Genomic DNA, 21,147 nt, shown 5'->3' with positions numbered 1-21,147 from the left:
GGGGGATCATGTTATGCAAAGGAGAACAACTCTGTACTACAGTTTGCCAACATGACCATTGAGCATTTAGAGTCGCAAAGTAGAGTAACTTTATTGTAAACACAATATTTGAATAGCTGCTATTTTAGTAAGCATATCTGCTTCTAATTAGTGTCAGTATCATACATGCTTGCATTTTTAGAAAAGTAAGAAATAGAGGAATGGTAAACTAGAGGATGTTAGCATTAGAGCAGCATTAGGGGACTGACGACACAGTGCAGGCATGACATTCAACCAAAGCACAGTGACACAAAATGCTTTTTTAATGCTACTAATTTTAGATGCAGCCTCATTTTAGGTTCAGTTTTCTGATTTGGACCATTTCATTTCCAGTGAGAGCATGCCAACATACATGACACATGACAGTACACACAAAGATAAGATAATGACAAAACACTGACAAAGCACAGACTGTTTTGTGGGCTGTGAACCCTGAATGTGACTGGATGTTCCATTAAGTCTGAAGTGACATTAGCTGAATCATTTGGGGAGGACAGGAAGTTACCTGTGCGTGAGCCAAAACACTCATCACTCTTATTAGATGTGCCTTGATTAGTTCGCTTTGAATAATGTGCTTAATATGCATCTTCAATTACAAGATAAGGTTTTTACCCAAAAATGCTATCTAAAACACAACATGTCCAAATGACTGTGGTAATGGATACATTCAGTAACTCAGCACAGAAATTCTTACTGCTGTTGCTTTTTGGCAAATAATGGACACCAATGGAAAAAGATTTACTGCATATACATAATGTTACAAATTCATAGAGCTCAATATTTGTGCTCTCAAAGGATTTTTTTTGCGCTGTCAACATTGGCTGTCCCTATTGATGTCACTTTTTGCTAGCAGTAAACATCAAACCACAAAAGCCTTTGAGATAGAATCAATTTTTTCTTGTTTGTGGTTATTAAAAAAAAACAGTCAGTGGTTAGTATCCACTGCAAGGGACAGATTAAAACAGTAGCTTACAGCAAAAATAAATCACTCTGGATCAGAGCACTGGAAAATAAAGCTTGTGTGGACTAAAGTCACTTTAAAATACAACAGATATCTCCTCTCAGCAAAATAGCTGGGTATTGTGCATTATTTAAAACATGTTATTAAGCTAAGGGTCCACGCTGAGTTTACTAGGTCAAGGCCTAAGTGTCAAGTATGGGCTCATCTTGGTAGAGTGTTCACATATATGCACTCAGAAGCATACATAGACAAATTACCAATGGAGAATTTTTTCACATGAATTAACACTCATACATTTATGCACACAAACTCAAATGTGTGCATACAAAGCCAGAGGAAGTTTTCTACAATTTTTGCTTACCATTTTAGGTGTGCTACATATGGGTCATGGAGCCTTTAGGGAATCAAAATGGCTCATATAACATTATCACTCAGATGGCAAACACGGAAGGCTTCAGTGAATTTATGTGATGCGTGTAGGAAGAGGTAGAGGGGCATTTTTGTACTGGACAGTAACAGTGCCATAAGAAGGCATCTGCCTTAGCATTTTTACATGTATAATATTAAGATCTAAGTGAACATATACACACTTGGTTCACATCTGCCTTGTGATTCCATGCGTGAGCACACAGCATATCTATATATATATATATATACCTAATGCATGAAATCGTGCACATTCTGAATAGGATAGACTTGCTCTTTCATTCCTTTTTTCTGTCAGGGACTTGGAAACAAATTTGAGTGGCTTTTCTTTGTGACAGGTTTCTTGATCGACACATTTTAATGTTTCACCAGTCTTCTATTTTAGGTAGATTTTTTTTAGATACCGATCTGAAGCGTGTTGAGTCTGAATCACACACAGACACACAGAACTGCACACATTCCCAAATAGCTGCATGCTGAACAGTTACATCCACACAGATTAACATGCACACTGGTGAGAATCACCAGCATGACGCTACATGAAGCAGCATGAAGCGTGAGGACACTCGCTGTACCCTGCTGCTGTGCTGCACTAATCTGCTCAGCAGCACAAGTGAAAGCATGGATTCTGCTGATGCTAACATATGCATGTCGTACAGGTCTGTGTGTATGTATATCCTCATTAGTGTTTGGTTTATGCAGGGCCGCTGCTGGCCATTTGAGTGCCCTAAGCACAAATGCTTAGTGGTGCCCCCATTTCTTTCTTTTTTTTTTTATCTAATAACTATTACAAAATATCATTACGCATTCAGTGATGTTTGGGGTTCATGTTTCACTTTTACTATTCACCTTTAAAAGTAGCCCTATGATGAGCGTAAGCTTAAAATGCTATTAGATAAAATAAAAATTGAATTCAAAATTTTGGGAAGAGAGACTATGGCAAATTGTGGCATATGCACAAACACTGCCAAAATAATGGCCAGATTTAGAGGAAAATGCTTCCTAAATGGACAAAAATATCTACAGTGGCACATAATTCAATTTTCTCTTAGTGCTCTCAAAGTAGAGTTCCAGATTTAGCCCAAAACCAGTCGCACCACTATCATAAAAACACACCATAGAACTATGACGAGAAGATAAAATCTTAATAAATTAACAAAGCTATTTTCACATTAACAAACATTAAATAGATAAATAAAATAAACATAAAATTACTACAACCATAATAATAAAAAGAAAAGAAAGATCTGTGTAATGTCTGAGCATCTTTGTCTGAGAAACTTCAGTTTGAGGCAAAATCAAACACAACAAACCACCAGAAGACTGGTGGTGGGGCAGGCTCTAATCGTCTATGTTAATCATAGTCATTGATAAGCAATCAATATATTAGTTTCATAATGTTTGTATGGGTCATCATAGTACAACATAGTTGTAACAGACTGTGACTACATGTAACCGTCATGTTAAATTTGTTATATACATTAAATTTGCTCACAAAATCAGTTCATCTCAGATAAAAATATTGTTACTGTAGTAGTGACATTTACAGAGTGTCATTGAACATGTCAGAAGTTTGATCAATAAAGTGAACGTTGACGTGTCTCATGTAAAATATTTGATTGGCTGGAAGTTAAGGGGGCAGTTCTTATAATGTTTTCTATTTGTGCATATGTGTGTGTGGTGTGTGGGAAGAAAGAAGACATAGTAAGTCTGTATGGGCTGATGTTAATTTTACATCTGCTAGCTGCAAATAATTTGTGTTTGTTTTTGGTGTTGTTGCAGCCCACAGCAGTCTGTGTCTTTCTGTTAACCCTTTAGGCACTGAAAATTGCACAATTGCTGCAGGCACTAGGCCATGTCTCCAGAAAGAGAGCTTAAACCTGTTACCGCTTTCCACCACTAGATGGCAGACTTGTGAATCTTCAATGTAACAGGCAAGGGGAGGGGCTCTGTCAAAAGGTCATGAGGAAATCACATTTGGAAAAACACTATATGAAGCGGATGAGGCAACGCTCATAGTCAGTAATACAGTGGATTACAGAGAAAACATGCAGCAAATAGAAATGCTTTCTGGCGGGAAATATTTGCCTTCTGATGATGACGACTGGTCATCTAGCAACAGTGAAAGTGCAGCTTCAACACAGTGCATCTGTTAAAATGGCGACCATGGCTGAGTTTTTCATATTTTGAGCCGACTCAAATCAAAACTAAATCCTGTAAAATGGCCCTACATAATTTGCTCTTAAAGATTAATTTCATGATATTCTAGTTGCTGCTGTGCTAAAGCTACACACGCCAATAAGTCTGCACAGTATGAAGAAAAAAATGGAAATAGGATTTTCTTCAATAGTGAAAGTTTTTTTTTCTTTCCAAAAAGCTATATATATATATATATATATATATATTTTTTTTTTTTTTTTGGCCATTTAAGAACGTCTAAATTTAATATAAAAATATTTGCCTTTAGGTCCAACAAATACAGGTTACTGCTAAGGTTTCACCCAACAAAATTACAGTAACTGTTTTTGTTATCAAACTTCCCAGCATGTTTTTTTCTTCAATTTTTTTAAAACTATAAATGTGTTAAAAATGGAAGTTATTGTGGCAGTTTTTGTTTGTTTATTTATTTTGTTCTAGTTTCAAAGACAATGCTCATCCAAAGTAAGTAAGTAGCACAAGTTAAGTACCCAGTGTTACTGCACAGTCACCTGAAGAAAGCTTATTTTCACAATGTACTAGATCTGTTTCATGATGACTGCAATAGTAGTGATTTAAAGGTATCTATGTCAAGGAAATCAGAATTTTGTAATGATGCTGCTGAACAGCTGAATCTGCAGAAAAGCTTAAACTTTCTAAGGTTCAACCAACTTAAATGAACTTGTTTGACAATCAAAAAATCACTTTACTACAGATCAGTTTACCCAGATTAATGCATTAAATAAACCCAGCAAGATTAGCGTTCCACGTGTTAATATATAGGCTATAATGCTGTACTGAGCATCAGTCAACTTCCACTCAAATACATTTACTACCCCTTTTTAATTGCAAATAATACTGATATTCTTTATGAAAATATAGCCAACATTTATTTCTATTTGTTCATTTTTATTGGTAGCATATATTACTAAATAAATAGTAATATAAAGGAAAAGTCCAGGTCTTGATGGCATAGGAGGCCGTATACTAAAGAACTGTGCCTACACCTGACAGACTTTTTCTGTTTCTTGTTTAATATGTCTCTCCAGACTCATTCGGTCCCTCGGCTTTGGAAAGAGTCTGTTATGGTTCATGTTTAACTGTATTCAACCCCATGCATTAGCTGAGAAATTAAATAGTTTCTACGGTATTGACTCTGGGCTCATGGACTTTTTAACTGGGGGTGAGGGTGAGGGTCAATGGGTTTTTTTTCTGATGTCCTCCTCTCCTCTACTGGGTCTCCCCAGGGATGTGTTCTTTCCACCCTTTTATATATTTTATTTACTAATAATTGTTGCAGCCAGTATCCACAGGCTTATATCATATAGTCATATTTTAAAGTTCGCTAATGACTCGGTCATCTTGTCTCTCCTCAGCAGTGTTGACCCTGATCAGTGGTCAGGGATTTCACTGACTGGTGTGAGTCTTTCTTCTTACTATTGAAGTGGCGAACCAGTACAAGTACCTGGGAACTGTATGTGATGACAGGCTGACTTTTGAAGCCCATCTGGATTCACTTTGTAAGAAGGCTCCTCAGCGAATGTATTTTTATCAGAAGCTTTGTGTTTTTATGTGGATTTTACTTTCATGAGAATGTTTTATTCTTGTTCTGTTGAGTTTTTATTAACTTTTAACTTTATCTGCTAGATATCTGCAGCCAAAAAGCTGCACAGCCTTGAATAACCTGATCTGCACAAGGTGAGGTCAGTGAGGAAAGCCAGACTGATCCTGTCATATCCAGACCACCGTAGATACCTGCTGCCGAGGTGCTAACAGACTAAAATATTAATTCATTCCTGCAGCAAATAGGTTTTAAATGATTTGTTGTGATACGATGTGTCTTTTGTTTTTATTATACATGTTGTTACTGGCTGTAAAACTAATTGCCCCCAGAGGATAATAAAGATGCTTGAACTTGAACACTGTTAATGACTGATCATTAGAAATGCACGTACAACAGCCTTAAAAAACAAAAGCTACCTTGTAGCTTTAGATTTTTCTTTTTCACCCTCCCTCTTGCTCTCTAAGCTGCATTCATATTTAAATCTGTGTTTCTGTACAATCATCGTACTGTTTTTCTTTTTCCTTTTGCTGGACTAGTCAGTTGGTTTGCTTTATAAGTTTTATATGATCATTATAAGTATAAAAGAAAACTATGTAGTAGTCCTGTGTTTCTCTATGTCTCAGGATACGGTCATGTACTGTATTTCTCCTTATTTATGTGCACACGGTTATGGGTTCATGTGCCTATGCAGTAGTTGCATGTTTGTGTGTGTGCCTCCCCTTACTGCACTGTGAACAGCAGGCCAGCTGACATCTCAGCAAGGATGGATTAGCATATCACACTACTGGCACGAGTCTGTGTCTGCTGACAGCTACCTCTCTCCCTTGGGGTTGAATATAGCAAAGACTCTGGTATCATCTCCTAGACTGAATGCAAAGCTATCAAAGTAGAGCAAGGAGGCACAGGGAGTGATTTAGGATTTAAATGAGAGCTTTCTTTGACAACAACTATGCACTCTAGATATAAAACAATACCTCTGATCAGCTTTATAAAGCTGCTTTAACATAGAAATATAAACAATTAATCAAATTACTGTATGCCATGTGAACATTTAAAAAGAGATGTAAAACATATTGAGAATTCACACACATTTATTATAGCTGTTTTCTTAAATCTTGTTTAACTGTTCCTCTTCCAACTCATTGTTCTTTGTGGTTTATGTAAAGAACTATTTGCAGAGGTAGAGATCAGTATATGTTTGAAGCAAAAGAACAAGAAAGCAATTAAAAGTTCCTTAGTGCTCCTTGGCATTGATTCTACAAGTCTGTGGACCTATACTGGAGGGTAGAAGCACTCTTTTTCCAAAAGATATTTCCCCTTTTGGCGTCTTAATGATGGGAGTGGAGTGTACTTTTATGAGTCAACCCAAAATCTCTTTTAAGTTTTCAGCTAGGCTGAGAACTGGTGACTACTAAGGCCATAACAGATGATCATTTCCATTCTCATCAAACCATTCAGTGACCCCCTTCTGCGGCATGGATGGGGGCACTGGCATCCTGGAAGACACCATTACCGTCAGAAATGAAAAGGTTTCATATAATAGAAAAAGACGAACAGTCATAAAGTGGCACTCGGAACAACTTTAAGTTTTAATTGATCCTTCTTTCTACAAGAACAAATCAACCCTAACAATGCCAGCAAAATGAATCCTACTGAATAACAGTCATCAGATCTCCTCAGTAAAGGGGTCAAAAGTTCAGTTTTTCTTCAATTTGCCACCTGTCTGTTGTGTTTTTATCACTCTTTTTTTAAACGTTTTTGCACAAAATATCAATCTTACTGTCGCCTGTAGAAGTGTCCTGCGAATCCAAGATGCCCGATTCCTGGAGCGACCTAATGCACGAGTCCACCAGCTCCAGGCCTGTCGTCAGCTCCTCCTCTATGTCCTTCTGTCCATCTAAATGTGCATGTAGAGGAAAAAAAATCTTGAGTGGAAAGAAAGACACAGTTTCTTCATGTCACCTACAATGACTTCTTCCATATCTTTACATATTTTTCCAGCTCTGTGCCCATTCTTTGTGAACCCAAACAACTTTGAAAGCAATCCTCCAATCTGAGCAACCACATGCTCGGATATTTTCACATTTTGGTGGGTTAAAACAACTTGTATGTTTTAGGAAGCTCAGTGTTTAGGTTACATGGTGACAATAATAATTACACTACACTACACTATTAGGTTTATGACTATAGTCATGGTAATAAGTAACATTGATTATCAATTTCAAAGTGTAAGCAAAAGTCAATCTTGTGTAAAAGTGTGCTATAGACCCCTCCATTAACCCAGCCTTCAAGTTGAGTGTAGGTCAATAACATTATTCAATTGCCCCCCTTTTCTCTAGCAATGATTAGGAAGTGCTATCTCAATTAAACAAATGTGTAGGTAATAACCTGCTTGCAGAAAACAACCAACAAGGTAGTATTTTTTATTATTCAAGGGAGCACAATCTCATGAGATTTAAGTGCATTTTCCTCTGACTATATCAAAAGCACATGAGAAAAATCCCATCACTGAAGGAGTAATTTTAAGTTTTTTAAAAGCATTGACAAGAGCTGTTGCCCTAAAGCTAAAGGTTTTAGCTCATAATTCATGTCCTGCTGAGTTAATGTTGACAAATTCTAATTTGCCATCTAATTTGGATAAATGCCAAACAATGATTTCTACATCGGGAACCCAACATGCTGAAAGTACCAAGCTCACAAGTCTTGTACTGATTGTGAATTTTGCTGATTAAATGTTTAATATTGGAAACTACATGTGGAAAGCACATTAATAGAAATGTCATAAAGAAGTAGAAATGTCTATATATTTAGGAATGTCATGATAAATAGTACTTAAAAACAGTACTGAAACTGTAACTTTCTATCATTGCTTAAACCAGCTGACAACGTCATAGAAAAGCCCCTAATTAAAATACAATTAGACCACACTGTGAGAAAGCTGGTTCTCATTCAGATGCTGATTAGTTACTAAAGAAGCGGTTTTACATTTCAGCAGTATGCAACTACAGGTCACGATACAAACTTAACAGATAATCCGGCAACAAATCTTGAGGGATTGAGGTCCACCTTGCACTAAGCTACAAGCCGTTTGTCTGTCAGATAGAGGTGGATAACGTGCCAGTGTCTTCCAGTTAGAGAGGGCTGCCAAGAAGGATAAAAGCTTACAAATGAGTCTTAGGAGCAGCATTAATCTCTTACAGAGATGGAGAGAGAAACGGTAACAGTAGCAGCCTTCATGAGAGGATTTAAGAGGCCTATTTTATTGACTTTGACTGATGCAATTGCAGACTGATGATACTGATGCTGTTGGTAAAACATTTCCAGAGCCTACTGCAATGTTACTTTGGATTTACTCGCAGCCAACCACAATAGAAGCCAAAAGACATTTTTATTGACATCAGAAGTAATGGCTTTTGCAACAATTTGTGAGTGATGATGAGATCAAAAGGTCTGATTGGAATGGGAAAGGTTTTTCCTGTTAAATAAATTTAGTTTTGCTCTGGCTGAGGGGTCAAGCTGGAGAACAGAAGCTCTGAAAGTGAAAGAGGACACCAAAAGCCCACACCACAAAACCCATGGGCTTCGTTGTATTAGCCACCTCTTTGTTAGCAGAGGTCATCAACCCTGCACTCAAATAATCAATCTACCCTTAATATCCTATAGATCTCAAAATGACTGACAAAGAAGCAAAGAAAGTGACCTAAGTTTCAAGCATGGCTGGTGTTTGTTCAACAAAAAATGCCATCAAAGAAGTCGTCAAGCCAGGAGAGGTGTTTTAATTAGCCTTTCAAATGATGTAAAGGCTCATTGATTCATGTTGTCATTCACTAAAAGAAATTCCCATCTGGACAAATGCTGACAATTATCTGAAAATGTTGCTTGACCTTTATTCAGCTTTTAAAGGAATTAAGAAAAAAGAACCTTTTTTTTGTATGAATGAACCAATTTTAGAGTTTCCGTGTGGCGAGCAAATCTTTTGCTTAAAACTTTTGCAGCGATCATGGTCACTTAAAAGGTTGCATTAGTATTTTGAAAATACTAAATTTCATTGGTTGCCAAGCTAACAAAGACAATCAGCAATGTGTAAACAGTACAGGATGAGAAATAAAAAGCATTACAGTATTTAAAGTAGAAGATTACCTTGGTTATTCCAACGAAACTTTTCCTCTGCTGAGCTGCAAGGGACAACAGAGAGAAAAAAAGGGTAAGAAATTAGACAAAAAAAAAAAATCTATTTAATACTTTACACATTTAAATTTAACAATGTTTTTCCTATTGGAGAATCAGTGGTATCACACTGTAATAGCATTTTGTATCATCCTCACAGGCCAAAAACTGTCCAACTTCTCATCAAAATCCACATAAAAAATGTACACATTCATTCATTCATTCATTTATTTAATATACTGCTTAGTCCAGTTTTGGGTCGTGGGGAAGTTGGAGCCTATCCAAGCACTTACCAGGGGAGAGGCAGGTACACCCTTAACAGGTCACCAGTTCATCACGGGGACAACACAGAGAGACAAACAACCACTCACATTTACTCCTGGGGAGAATTCAGAGCCAGAAGTTGACCTAACATGGATTTCTTTAAACAGTGGGAGGAAGCCAGAGTACCATCTCATCACCGTGCAGCCCAATTTTAAATTATTGCTTAAAAACCTTGCATCTCCAGTTCTTGTGTTTTTCCAGTTTTTACCTTTAGGTGAAATATGATAAACTACAGAGTGTTGCCACTTGGGAATGTTTTTTAATTCCTCGGCTACAGAGAGTGTTCCCATCAACAAGAAGAAATACTTGGATGTCATTGGATGTTTATCCAAGAACAGTCTTAACTTGTCATGAGAAATATTTCAAATGGATGACACAACAAAGAAAAACAGTATTAATGTTCATAACTTTTTTTTAATGTACAATCAAGTTGTGGAAAATAGCAATAATTGCTACTTTAATTAAATTTTATACCAATTTTCTTTTATTTGTTTGTTTGTTTATTCTGTGATCACCCACCTTCTCATCTAACTAAACAGAATCCTGTAAGTGTAAAACTGGAGCACCAAACTGAAAACTGTGATGATAAGGAAATGTAGTTACAACAAAATTGAAAAGTCTACCATTACAGAATATTAATAAAACATTCAAATGACATATTAACTAGAATTATACCAGCCTTTGTGTCATTCTCAAAGGTTTCACATTTTGTAAATTCAACAACCACAGCCACCTCAGTTATGATATGCTTACAATACTTACAAATTCCACAACCATTATATCTGAAAAACACCAAAGGTAACACCTACACACTTATAATGCCATTCAGTGATTATGGTACTAAATGCTGTGTAAATCCTGCACTTTGTGATAGCATGAGATCTCTGTTGTATTAGTGTTTGTCTGAGCAAAAACCACACATTTAGAAAATTCTTACATCTTCCGCTGAGGTCTGATGAAGTTCACAGTCTGAAGTTGATCAAGTATTGCCCTAAAACATGTTCTGGTTCAAATTTGCCTGTAGCAATAGAAGACCGGCTGTTTGTAGATGTTTAATTCTGATGAAGTGGTACTCGTTTCAATATCTAAACATTTTTTAACTATAATAATAATAATAATAATAATATGGAGCACTTTTAAAAGGGAATTAATGCTATCATAAATAAATATAATGAAACTGAAGCCACTGTCATGTATGTGAGCCATATAGGAAAATTTAAATGGATTGTGATTAGCATGGCTATTGCTAGCTTAGAGGCCTGTAGAGGCTAAAAAACTGCTAGCTTGACTCCATCTTAAGGTAACTGTAAAGAAAAAGATATGCAGCAGTTTTCAACAGGATTGTTAATACATTTTTAAATAAAAAATAAAATTGAAGCCACTATAATGTATGTAATAAATTTGAAAAAGATTGTGATTAGTTTGACTAGTGCATGATTACTGCCATGTAGATGCTAAATGACAGCTTGCTTAGCTCCATCTCAAGTTGAAAAAATACTTTAACCCAATGGTAAATCTCAAACTCGCTGTATTTTCTTTGCATAACAAATGAAGATGGTTAACTTTGTTAGCAAATTCCATATTCAATTTAATACGGAGGCTTAATAGTCTGGAAATAATAGTTTGCTGTTAGCATACCGACAAAAATGCTATCAGTGATCTCTCCATTCATCATTCACGTGTTTTGCCATTTACCAGACATATTGTAAAGAACATGCTGTGTCCACGCACAAGCCAAAGCTATGGAACAAAGACTGAGACTGAACTTCAATCTATTTGAAGATGGTGTGTGTTTATATCAAACAAACACCTTGAGCTGGAAGATGAGGACTGTTATCATTCAGGTAGTGCTGGTAGCACAGGTTCAGTCAATATTTTCTCAGAGAAAGAAACACTGTTCCTCTGCATTTACTGGTGTCAAAATGTTGCCTTGCTGCTCTTGAAAAAGCCTGAGTGGAGGTGAATGTGTGGTATTTACCAATAGCCAGTGTTTGAACAAGTTAACACTAAATGCAACCTGAGTGTTCTCATAGAAACCTTGCTGCAAACTGTGAGGCAGAAGGCCAAACATTATTAGCATCAAGTGGGTTACATGTACTGAGAGCTGAAGGTGGGAAATAAAACAGTCAAGAGGATGTATGACTTCTACTAGTGATTTCTGCCACATTATTACATGGAGCAACAGAAAACTGACTGAACCTCAGAGCAAAATACAAATGAGTGGGATAATGATGGAAAACAAATAGGGGGAAATGGGCCCAACTAAGCTAAATACTTTTTCACACAGTTCTTGTACTGAATTATAAATTAGTGTCAGGGCAATCATTGGATAATAAAAGAGTTCTGTTTCTTCTTTTCAGGTTGTCATTGACCTCCACTATTTTAGCTTCTGCTGTGGATCCGCCTGATTAGTGGTAAAAGAATAGTTTATATGTCAAGAAAATCAATAATCACGATTGACTGACAGCAACAGTACTAAGTACAGCCATGTAAGCTGCTCGCTGCTAAAGAGTTGTCATTAACATCATTTGCACAGCAGCATGTCAAAATGTTGTAGGTATGGTCAACCCTGAGCAACAATACTGGGCCTTGCAGTGATTTATGCCTCACTAGAAGGTCTAGAGGAGCCGTCTAATAGACCACTTATTTGCGCAGGAGCCAATAGGGAGGCTTGGAGTCTCTCTTATGCATGCTCTCTATGAGTTTGACTGAGATGGATGCCACTATGTGGGCCCAAATTAAGGAGGCATATGGATTATCCTAAAGGAGGAAGCTTGGAAATTGTTTCAGCCAAAGGACAGACCCTGCCACCTTATAAATAATAGCCAATCTGATCACTCCTGGCGACCAGGTATATCTAATCAGAACTTACTATGTGTAACAGCTCATTGACCTATTGGCTGAGGAAACAAAGAGTTAGGGGCTTTTTCCTCACTGAATCTCTTTGATGCGTCAATGGAATCTGACAGTATAATTAGTGGAACAAGAGAGGACTAATTGACAGTGTGATCAGCTCTCCTGCCGCAGGTCAAGCCACAGTATACTACTTCATCACTGCTAATGATGTAATGCTGTGTGGGTGCAAGTGTGAGTGGGGTTAGTTTTTTTGCATGCATGTGAATGTGCAAAACTCAGAAACTGGAATAAGAAATAAGCTGCAGTTTCCTGCAGATGGACACACAAGGACAACAACAGCAATGACCAAAAAGATTAATTTGTTCTGGATTTTTTGCTTCTTTTCACAAAACATCAAAATATTATGTAATCCAAAACAATATAATCCACAGTGAAAAGGACAATGTACTGCAAAACAGCTCAGCAACAATACCAGATTATCTCAAAATGCCTCCAGCTGTTTTTAGAGGCTGGAATGAGTGACCTTGTTAAATTAGGATGATAAAGTTGGACAAACCTCCCCTCCAGTGTGAAAGTTAAACTGAGAGATGCTCCGTCCTTGTTTCCAACCAAAATTGAAAAGGAAATTATTAAGAAGTAAATTAAAGGTCTAGGGTTTCCCTATGAAAGACAACAAGAAGTCATAATACTGGTAAAGCACATTGAAAAAAACTTATTAAACAACTGTTACTACCAATCTCTCCTTTCTGTTAACTGCATCAGTCGGTCATGACCATGACCTACATCCACAGAACCAGAAACAAGAAACCAGGTCATCCATATTGGGTGGGAGAATCTAACGTAATCAGGAACCCCTATACTTTCCACGTTATGGAAAATTAACCAACTGCTGTGAAAAATATTTTATTGCCTCGGTGTTTTGAGCCCTGGTGTTGATTAATCATCCAGATGTTGTAAAGCACTAATCTAACTCCAAAAGCACAAGGGATGCACAAAATGTGGCCCCTGGTGTCAAATTTCTGGGCTTATGTGCTTATTCCACAATTGCATTTCCTCTAATGCACCTTAAAACTATAAGAGCATAATCAAGACAACACATGGATGTGTATATTAAAGTTTGGTGGAGAAACTCAATTTGAACATCAGCAAAAGGCTCAGACATTATATGAATAACAGACATATTAAAGTATGATTGCATTTCTGAGCTTCAAAACTGTCTAAAATGAGATTATATCTTGAAATCTATCACTAAAACCTGAACAAAAAGATAATTTTCGAAGGACTGTGGAAAATAATACTACTTCACAATAATTTGAACCCATTACACTGTTCAACACATGACTTGTCCTCTGCAGCTGCCAGCTTTAGACCATAGCATGAAACTTTACAATAAGAGGAAATGCACATGTTCAGTCAAGGGGGAAATGTGGGCTTTAAATCAACTTGAACAAATAGCAAATTAGGTAAAAGCTCTCTATGACAGTACTCCAGCTCAGTCATGACTCTTAGTTCAAAGCTCTACTTGATATTTTTAGTTGGATGAATGAGCAGGTAAAGTGAGATGCTCTGTAATTTTAAATAATGATCAGCTTTTCTTTGAACATTTCGACCTGATATTTTCAGCTGCATTAAAGAGCATATTCTAGCTATTTGGTGCTATTCCCAGAGAAAGAGAGAGCGAGCGCGAGAGAGAGTGAAAGAGAGGTAATGTTGTAAATTAAGCTACTACTCTCTTACCATCTCATCTCCCTGGACTGACTGGACGGGAGCATCAAAGGATGGGAAAATGGAAAGATAAGAGGATGAAAGCGAGAAAAGATAGACTGAGAGAAGAAATGTAATATAGAAACTGCGAAAGACAGTACAAAAGAGACACACGGAGGTAGAGGATGATAGCGGTAATGTGATACAATACAAAGAGAGAGAAAAAAGGGTAAATAAAGCAGAGTGAGAGAATATGATGGACAGAAAAAAAGAAAGAGAAGAGAGCTGTGCTAAATCCAATGAGAGGGGCTTAAAAGAGCAAATGCCAGAGAAAGTAATAAAAATCCTGTCATTTTATCCAACCAATAAACACATTCTAAACCCCGTCCATATAATCCATCTACTTCAATGCCTTGCATATTATCTACTATCTGTGCTGACCACAATGGCTGGGACTCTTGTAGACAGAGCGGTGAGATAATAGAGCCACCCATGAAAAAGAGGAAAGGCTTTTTTAGGGCTTAAAAAGTATCAGAGAGTAGCTCAGCTTTTGTCAACACTCATTTAGACTCAAAAGCTAAAGCAATGCTATAGTTTGATAATTTATGCAGAGCCATTTTCCAGACATTGCATTGAAAACTAAAACAAACTAAAAAGCTTTTACGAAAAAAAAAGCGAAGGAAAAGAAAAAATGACTTTTGCAAATTAATTATTTTTGCATTAGCTCAAAGTGACATTAATAATTGGCTGTCAGCCGCGACAATGATGGTTTGCTTTATTTGATGCAGTCTGATTGCCGTTGCTGCACTTTTAAAAAGCTTACAGCGTCTAAATAAAGTCTGAATTAGCATCAAAATGTGGCCATTTTTTGAAAACAGAAAAGCGCAGACTTGCTTTTAATTTCTAAAAGCCTTGTGAATGTTCATTCTCGTCATTCCATCGGCCATCAGTCACTGCTGTCTTACACATAATCATGAATTTTGGCAGCAACATCTCCTTCTTCTGCCAGAGAACACAGTGATGCTAATATTGATTTGCTCTACAAAATTAAATAGATAGTCCTGGCTGCAGTAGTACTGTGTTCTTCAGACTTATACAGAGTAAAACTTCCTTTATCAGCACGAACAACTTTAGAAATGAAGAAATGACGTGGTTGTAGACCACATTCAGTCTTACTGAAGGTTGTGCTTAGTGTAAGACTTATTCTCAGTCACTAAAAGCTTTCTTTGTAGAAAAAATGTTTAAACATTTAAAAGAATCATTACTGTACATGCCACGTATTACTCTGCAGCTAAGAAATTGACAGTAATACCACTTTGTACCACCAGATGGAATGTGAGTCACTGCAGAGTCTACTCTAGATGAACAAGAGGAACAAGAAGAAAATACAATATCCAGTAGTTATGGGAAGTCTGTCTCATTTGAACAAATTCAGCTCCCTTAAAAGGGATGGCTCTTACAGTATCCAAAGGACTTTTTGTATATATCAAATGAACAACTCAACACATAACCATAGATTTTTCCTCTTACAATCTAATCTCTGCTTTGCAGTTTCCATTGTTATAAAATGCAGCCTGATGTATAGTTGTTGGTTTTCGCTCACTTTTTGCATGTGATAAGCACCACCAAGAGGAAAACCCGGTTCATTGATTAGCCAGGAGTCAAAACAGAAATCCCTCCCCTTCAGCCAGTTTGTTCACAGCAAGCAAACAATAAATTTCTGTTCTTATTTTGTTGCTCAAACCTAGTATAGTTTTCACCAGAATCTGTCCAGTATGAGCAGCAGGAGAGGCAGTGAGCAATGCGTTCTACATCAGCTCCTCTCTGGATGACTGGCTAGTCTGTTTGCATTCACACTGTAAGCAAACCGCACAGGTTTCACCTTTCAAGTAAACCATGTTCTGAAGTTTTCAAGCAGACGAGAGTTTGCTTGTTTAGATATTATGCACACTACTCCAGCATTCATACTACTCCTAACAAACCATACTATTGGTGTAAGTGGACCATGGTTCATTCAAAGCGGACCAAACAGCACCTGTGTGAATACACCCTTAGTCTGCAGCTTTCTCAGTGCTGTGAAGCCGCTTTGTGAACATGGACCATAAACAAAACAACAGTGGCATGATGATATATAAGTGGGATTTGTGTAATAACCCTCATCATCATCACTTTTTAAAAAACATCACAATTTCACCCAAGTAAAATCTAAAAAAACAGACTAATGTAGATGTGGAAATATAGACATGTTGCAGCCCAGTTATTCTTATATATATATATACATGAAATTACTGGGATTCTGTGTAGCTATGCCAAAATGTTAAGTCACCTTCATAGTATCACCCAATATCAATTACATTCTGTATTATAAACCTGAAATTACCCATCATTCAACAAGCAATGATTCTATTGGTGAATTTCCATGTGCAGGCTATTATACGATATTACATTTTTACAATAACACAGATAAGCCCAAATCCTGTTTGTGAGAAACCTGAATATGATAGCTAAGTAGCTGATAACAGCATCAATCCTGCTTCAAGAAAAACCATCATTATGGGTTGCTATGGTAATAGCCAGGGTATTCTGCTGCTGTATGGAGGAAAGACACGAACAGGATACAATCCAAAATGTGACCTTCACAAGGGAAGGATGTGGTGTTATTCTTACTCTGTGCAAGTAAAACACACTTTAGAATACAAGCCACAGCAAGCACTGTGTAAATGTTGCAGCTTTTTTTCTGTAGCAATGAAACTGATAATGTGTCTGCCAGAAACCCCAGGAAAACTGCTCTAAAACACAACTCTGAAAAGCAAGTTACTTCAAAGAGACCCATACATCACTTTTTTACTACTAATAATTCATTTTATTCATCACAAAACATTTTTCTGCTACAGAAACAACTGACTTCTTTCCAAGAGAAAATTTAGTAGCACGATTCTCTATTAAATTTACACTGAATAGGTCCATGCTATACTATATTACTATATAATACATGATTAGGGCCAAAATTGGAAATAAACCTCTTCAAATTCAGGTGGAGCTGCCAGTTCAGATTATGACTGTTTAATGTTGGGAAGAACTCCCACAACATTTTCAAATTTGGCATTTATTACATCATTATAAGTATATTGAATGAAGCCTCTCCAAGGTTCACTCCTCTCTGTTGGTGTTGCTCCTGCATGTAATAGGAATAGATGGATAGCAGCATCCTGTGGTGGTACAGGTCATTAGAGAAATAGATGTAATTGATTGTCCTAGTGGGGTTGTGCTATAATGACAAAGTTGCCAAGCAGCTGCTTACTGAATTGAAGTACCTCTGAAAAGATAAAACAATGCACCAAGACCCTTTTAAAATTCAAATTAAATAAGTGATTTTACATGAGAGTCTAAGTTAAGTCTGTTAGTATCAGTGGAGACATTGTGAGTTTTGACCTTTGAGGCATAAATGTCTACATATGGAGCATTTGATATTTAGTTTGGACCCTGCTGGCTAATTCTAACAAGACACTATGAGGCATTTCATATACTATTAGTTAATATGGCTAAACACACACAGTCCTACTACAGATAAAGCTATATGTTAATCTAATGCTATGTGATGCAATCATACAGTGCACCATACAGTAGGTCTGGGCTCCAGGGGGGGGGAGACCAGACACAACCCACACCGCCTATTGTAGACCTTTAATTACAGCCTGAGGAGGAAGATGGAGGATCCTGGTGCTCTCTTTAACTATGTGCTTTATCTCACCTTGGTCACACAAGTTTTCCCTAATTATGCATTATGTTGGAACAACAGCGAACTGTTGCTGCTTTGTCTAGGTACTATCTAACTGGGCTGCATCTCATATCTCAAGAGAGAGCTGCAATGAACGGGTTGAAAATGTCAAAGGCCTTAGGAGACTCCTGAATAATATGACTCACAGAGACTATGTGGTGCATAATGCATGGCACAATGACATAATGAGATGGTAGGAAATTCTTCAACCCAAGGTCTAAGCCTCATGCAATTTGGAGTCAGGCCTGTAAGGGGGGGCTTTCAGCAATAAAATGAATTGTAAGACTGCTGATGAGCATACATTGGAAATATTATCTCCCCTTTGGCTTTACAGAGCTCTAAATGGATTCTTGCCTCTTTGTTTGGATGTGCAGATGGTAAAATCAGACTGAAACATCTAGATGGCACCAGGTAGAAGTATTTAATATACTTCAACAGGTGGCATTGGAACAAAACTGAAGGGGCCTGTTACTGGTCTTGAATAGACATTGCATTTGTACTCATAACTGACAGTAATTCGATAAAGATTCACTCATAATGTACATTGAGACAGTATTCATAAATCCTGGCATTTAAATTATGAAAGTCAGTTATAATACTATATTAACTTAAGGTTATTTGATGTCATCTTTTTAACATCATCTTTTTAACATGCAATTTAACATCTGACTACATGACAGTAAAAGAGAGCAGGTACAAAAGGTGTGTGGATTAGATGTGTTAGGTATTAGAAGGGTCAGAAGAGGAGGTATTCTTAGAGGAGATGAGTCTTTATGAGATGTTTTAAGTTAGAAAAGGATGTCTGTGAAATGATAGTAGTTAGTAGCACCATGGAGCTACATCTGAAAATAGTTTGGACTAAGGCTTCTATGTGTTAAGGGATATCAGTAGCAAATGACTTTCTTATAAGGAATGCAGTGGCCAAGGAGGAGGATAAGACTATCTGACTGAGTTTAGTTAGCTGGGGGCAGCCACTGTCACTCTATAGGTGAATGTTAGTGGCTTGATTAATGCATTTGTAATTCCAAAATGGAGTTCGATGAGCTCTGGAGTATATGTAGGGGTTTTATTGAGCACACTTTGAGACCTGCTCAAGACAGTGCTTGAAGAGAGAGATAACTGTGACCTGTAGAGAAGGACAGTTCCTAATCAATTTTGAAACCTAGGTACCTTACAACCATCACTGGAAAAAAAGCTGCAAAGGGGATTTTGATAATGATATTGTGCTGGATGGGGTTTTTGTTTGGGATCAACAAAAGCTCAGTTGGTTTACAGGTTGTGCTATCATGCTCATATAAATTTCACCAAAAAGTTTTTGACCATAATTTAGTACAGAATCACCAGCTTTAGCTATCTGGTTCTCTGCTCTCATTATGTTGTGTATGACTACAGGAGGATGCTACTTTCAACCAAAAACTTCTAGAAATCTAGCAGTGAGCTGGTGAACATGGAGAAGCATTTAGCTGCTAATGAGACAGACTCTCTTAGCAGTTGGTGGAGATAAAAAACAGAGCTAACAGAATGATTATTGAACTTCCAATTGCCAGTTGGACAGATCTCTGAATGAATAATAATGTTGTCTGTTACTGTATGTGTTAATAAGCAACTATTGGCCAACAAGTCCAACATATTATCTGTAGACAGAGATGGGTTTCTCTCTTTAGAAGAGAACAGAAACATTGGTTAATGTTTAACCAGAAGGCTTAAGTTGCCCTAAGTGCAACATATCATAATTACACAGATGGCTAGAAAAAAAACCCAATCATGAATAATCCCCGTTATGATCATATTTGCCTTCTACCCATTGCTGTTTCATGCATTCTGCTATTCTTAGACTAGAGGGAAAGTCACATAAGATGTACATGCAATTATCTTGTATGTGTTAGCACTAATGTCAGAAGTCCTTGGCTTGTGTTTTAGAGCCACTGCATTCTCAATGAGGTAAAAGAAATCAAATCAAATTATTTTTGAAGTGCTTTTCATGCGAAATTCAACACAAAGTGCTTTACATGATAAAAACAATTTTTGCATATTAAAAAATATAGAGTATATAACCGAAATTAAAAACAAAAAAACCCACCTTACACAATACACACAAAGCATATGTACCCCACACCCCTACCCCAATTCTGCACAAGCATCAACTTCCATCCCTAGCTACTGTCTCTTAACTGAATGTAGGTATAAAAAGATATCAATAGAAATTAGGGTTGCAACAAACGATTATTTTGATATTCGACTAGTCACCAAATGTTTTGCCAATTAGTCCACTAATCGGATCATATGTAAATTGTAGCTTAAAGCACCTGCATGCAGCTGCTCTTACACAACCAACTTTAGCTTCCAGCTTGAAGTGCTATCTCTAAGTGTTATGTGCTATCTCATAAAAAAGACAATTAGGATGATAGCTCACTTTTAAATTTAAAAGTTGTTGTAGTATGTAGTTATCATGGTATTCTAGGTTGAACTCCTTGATTGTCAACAGGACAATCAACAGGGGCTCATGTCCGTCACCAACATGTTCAACATTGCTTCATTTAGGATATTTGATTGCGAAGATGTACATGTTTTAGGCTTGGTAGCCAAATTGTCCATTGAAGAGGAGCGCATTTCTTTTAATATTGTTACGTAGCATTATAAACGAAAACATTAGCGTTATCATATTTCTTATTGAAACATGAAACTGTTGTTATGACTTTACAGCAAACACATGAAATATGTATGCTAAGAGTAATGAAATCACCAACACAACTGTTAACAGTACAGCTATCAATACAAGTAAGTAGCTTACTTTTTATATTTATGTTAGCAGCTAACTAGCCAAATAGCTTACTGAGACAACTGTCCATCTTTGTTAAAAAAATTTAATCTGCCACAACGTGCTTCCAGTTTAAGATGCTAGTGCATTGCCGTCGTACTGTCATGGAAGGCAAGTACTGCCTTCCAGATTTTGCATTGCACATGATTTGCTTGATTTTTTTATAAAATGCTCCCAAACTCTCGAGCTCAGTTGCTGGCTCACCATGATACTGTTCCAGTGATGTCATGGCTGACCCCGATTGCCACTACTGTGCATGTGTGTCAAGGACAGAAAGGCAGACTAGGCAGAGGAAGGCAGAGTAGGAGTTCTGG

At 37.1% G+C, this 21,147-nt stretch overlaps 1 protein-coding gene across 9 annotated transcripts in view; it reads right to left on the bottom strand.

Annotated features, from left to right (window-relative positions):
• ctnnd2b (catenin (cadherin-associated protein), delta 2b) overlaps positions 1–21,147 on the bottom strand; it is a 170,677-nt gene that overhangs the window by 69,716 nt on the left and 79,814 nt on the right. For all 9 annotated transcript variants that reach the window (XM_041993031.1, XM_041993033.1, XM_041993035.1 and 6 more), the window contains 2 exons: positions 9,327–9,361; positions 6,967–7,083 (listed from right to left, as the gene is read on the bottom strand). In XM_041993031.1, coding sequence (XP_041848965.1) covers positions 6,967–7,083; positions 9,327–9,361 — 152 coding nt within the window. The remainder of the gene's footprint in view (positions 1–6,966; positions 7,084–9,326; positions 9,362–21,147) is intronic.

The sequence above is a fragment of the Melanotaenia boesemani genome, chromosome 8, assembly GCF_017639745.1.
Source record: "Melanotaenia boesemani isolate fMelBoe1 chromosome 8, fMelBoe1.pri, whole genome shotgun sequence".
In the NCBI taxonomy this organism is placed as follows: domain Eukaryota; kingdom Metazoa; phylum Chordata; class Actinopteri; order Atheriniformes; family Melanotaeniidae; genus Melanotaenia; species Melanotaenia boesemani.
Note: the sequence above shows the minus strand (reverse complement) of the source record. Positions and strands in the feature narration are given on the sequence as shown.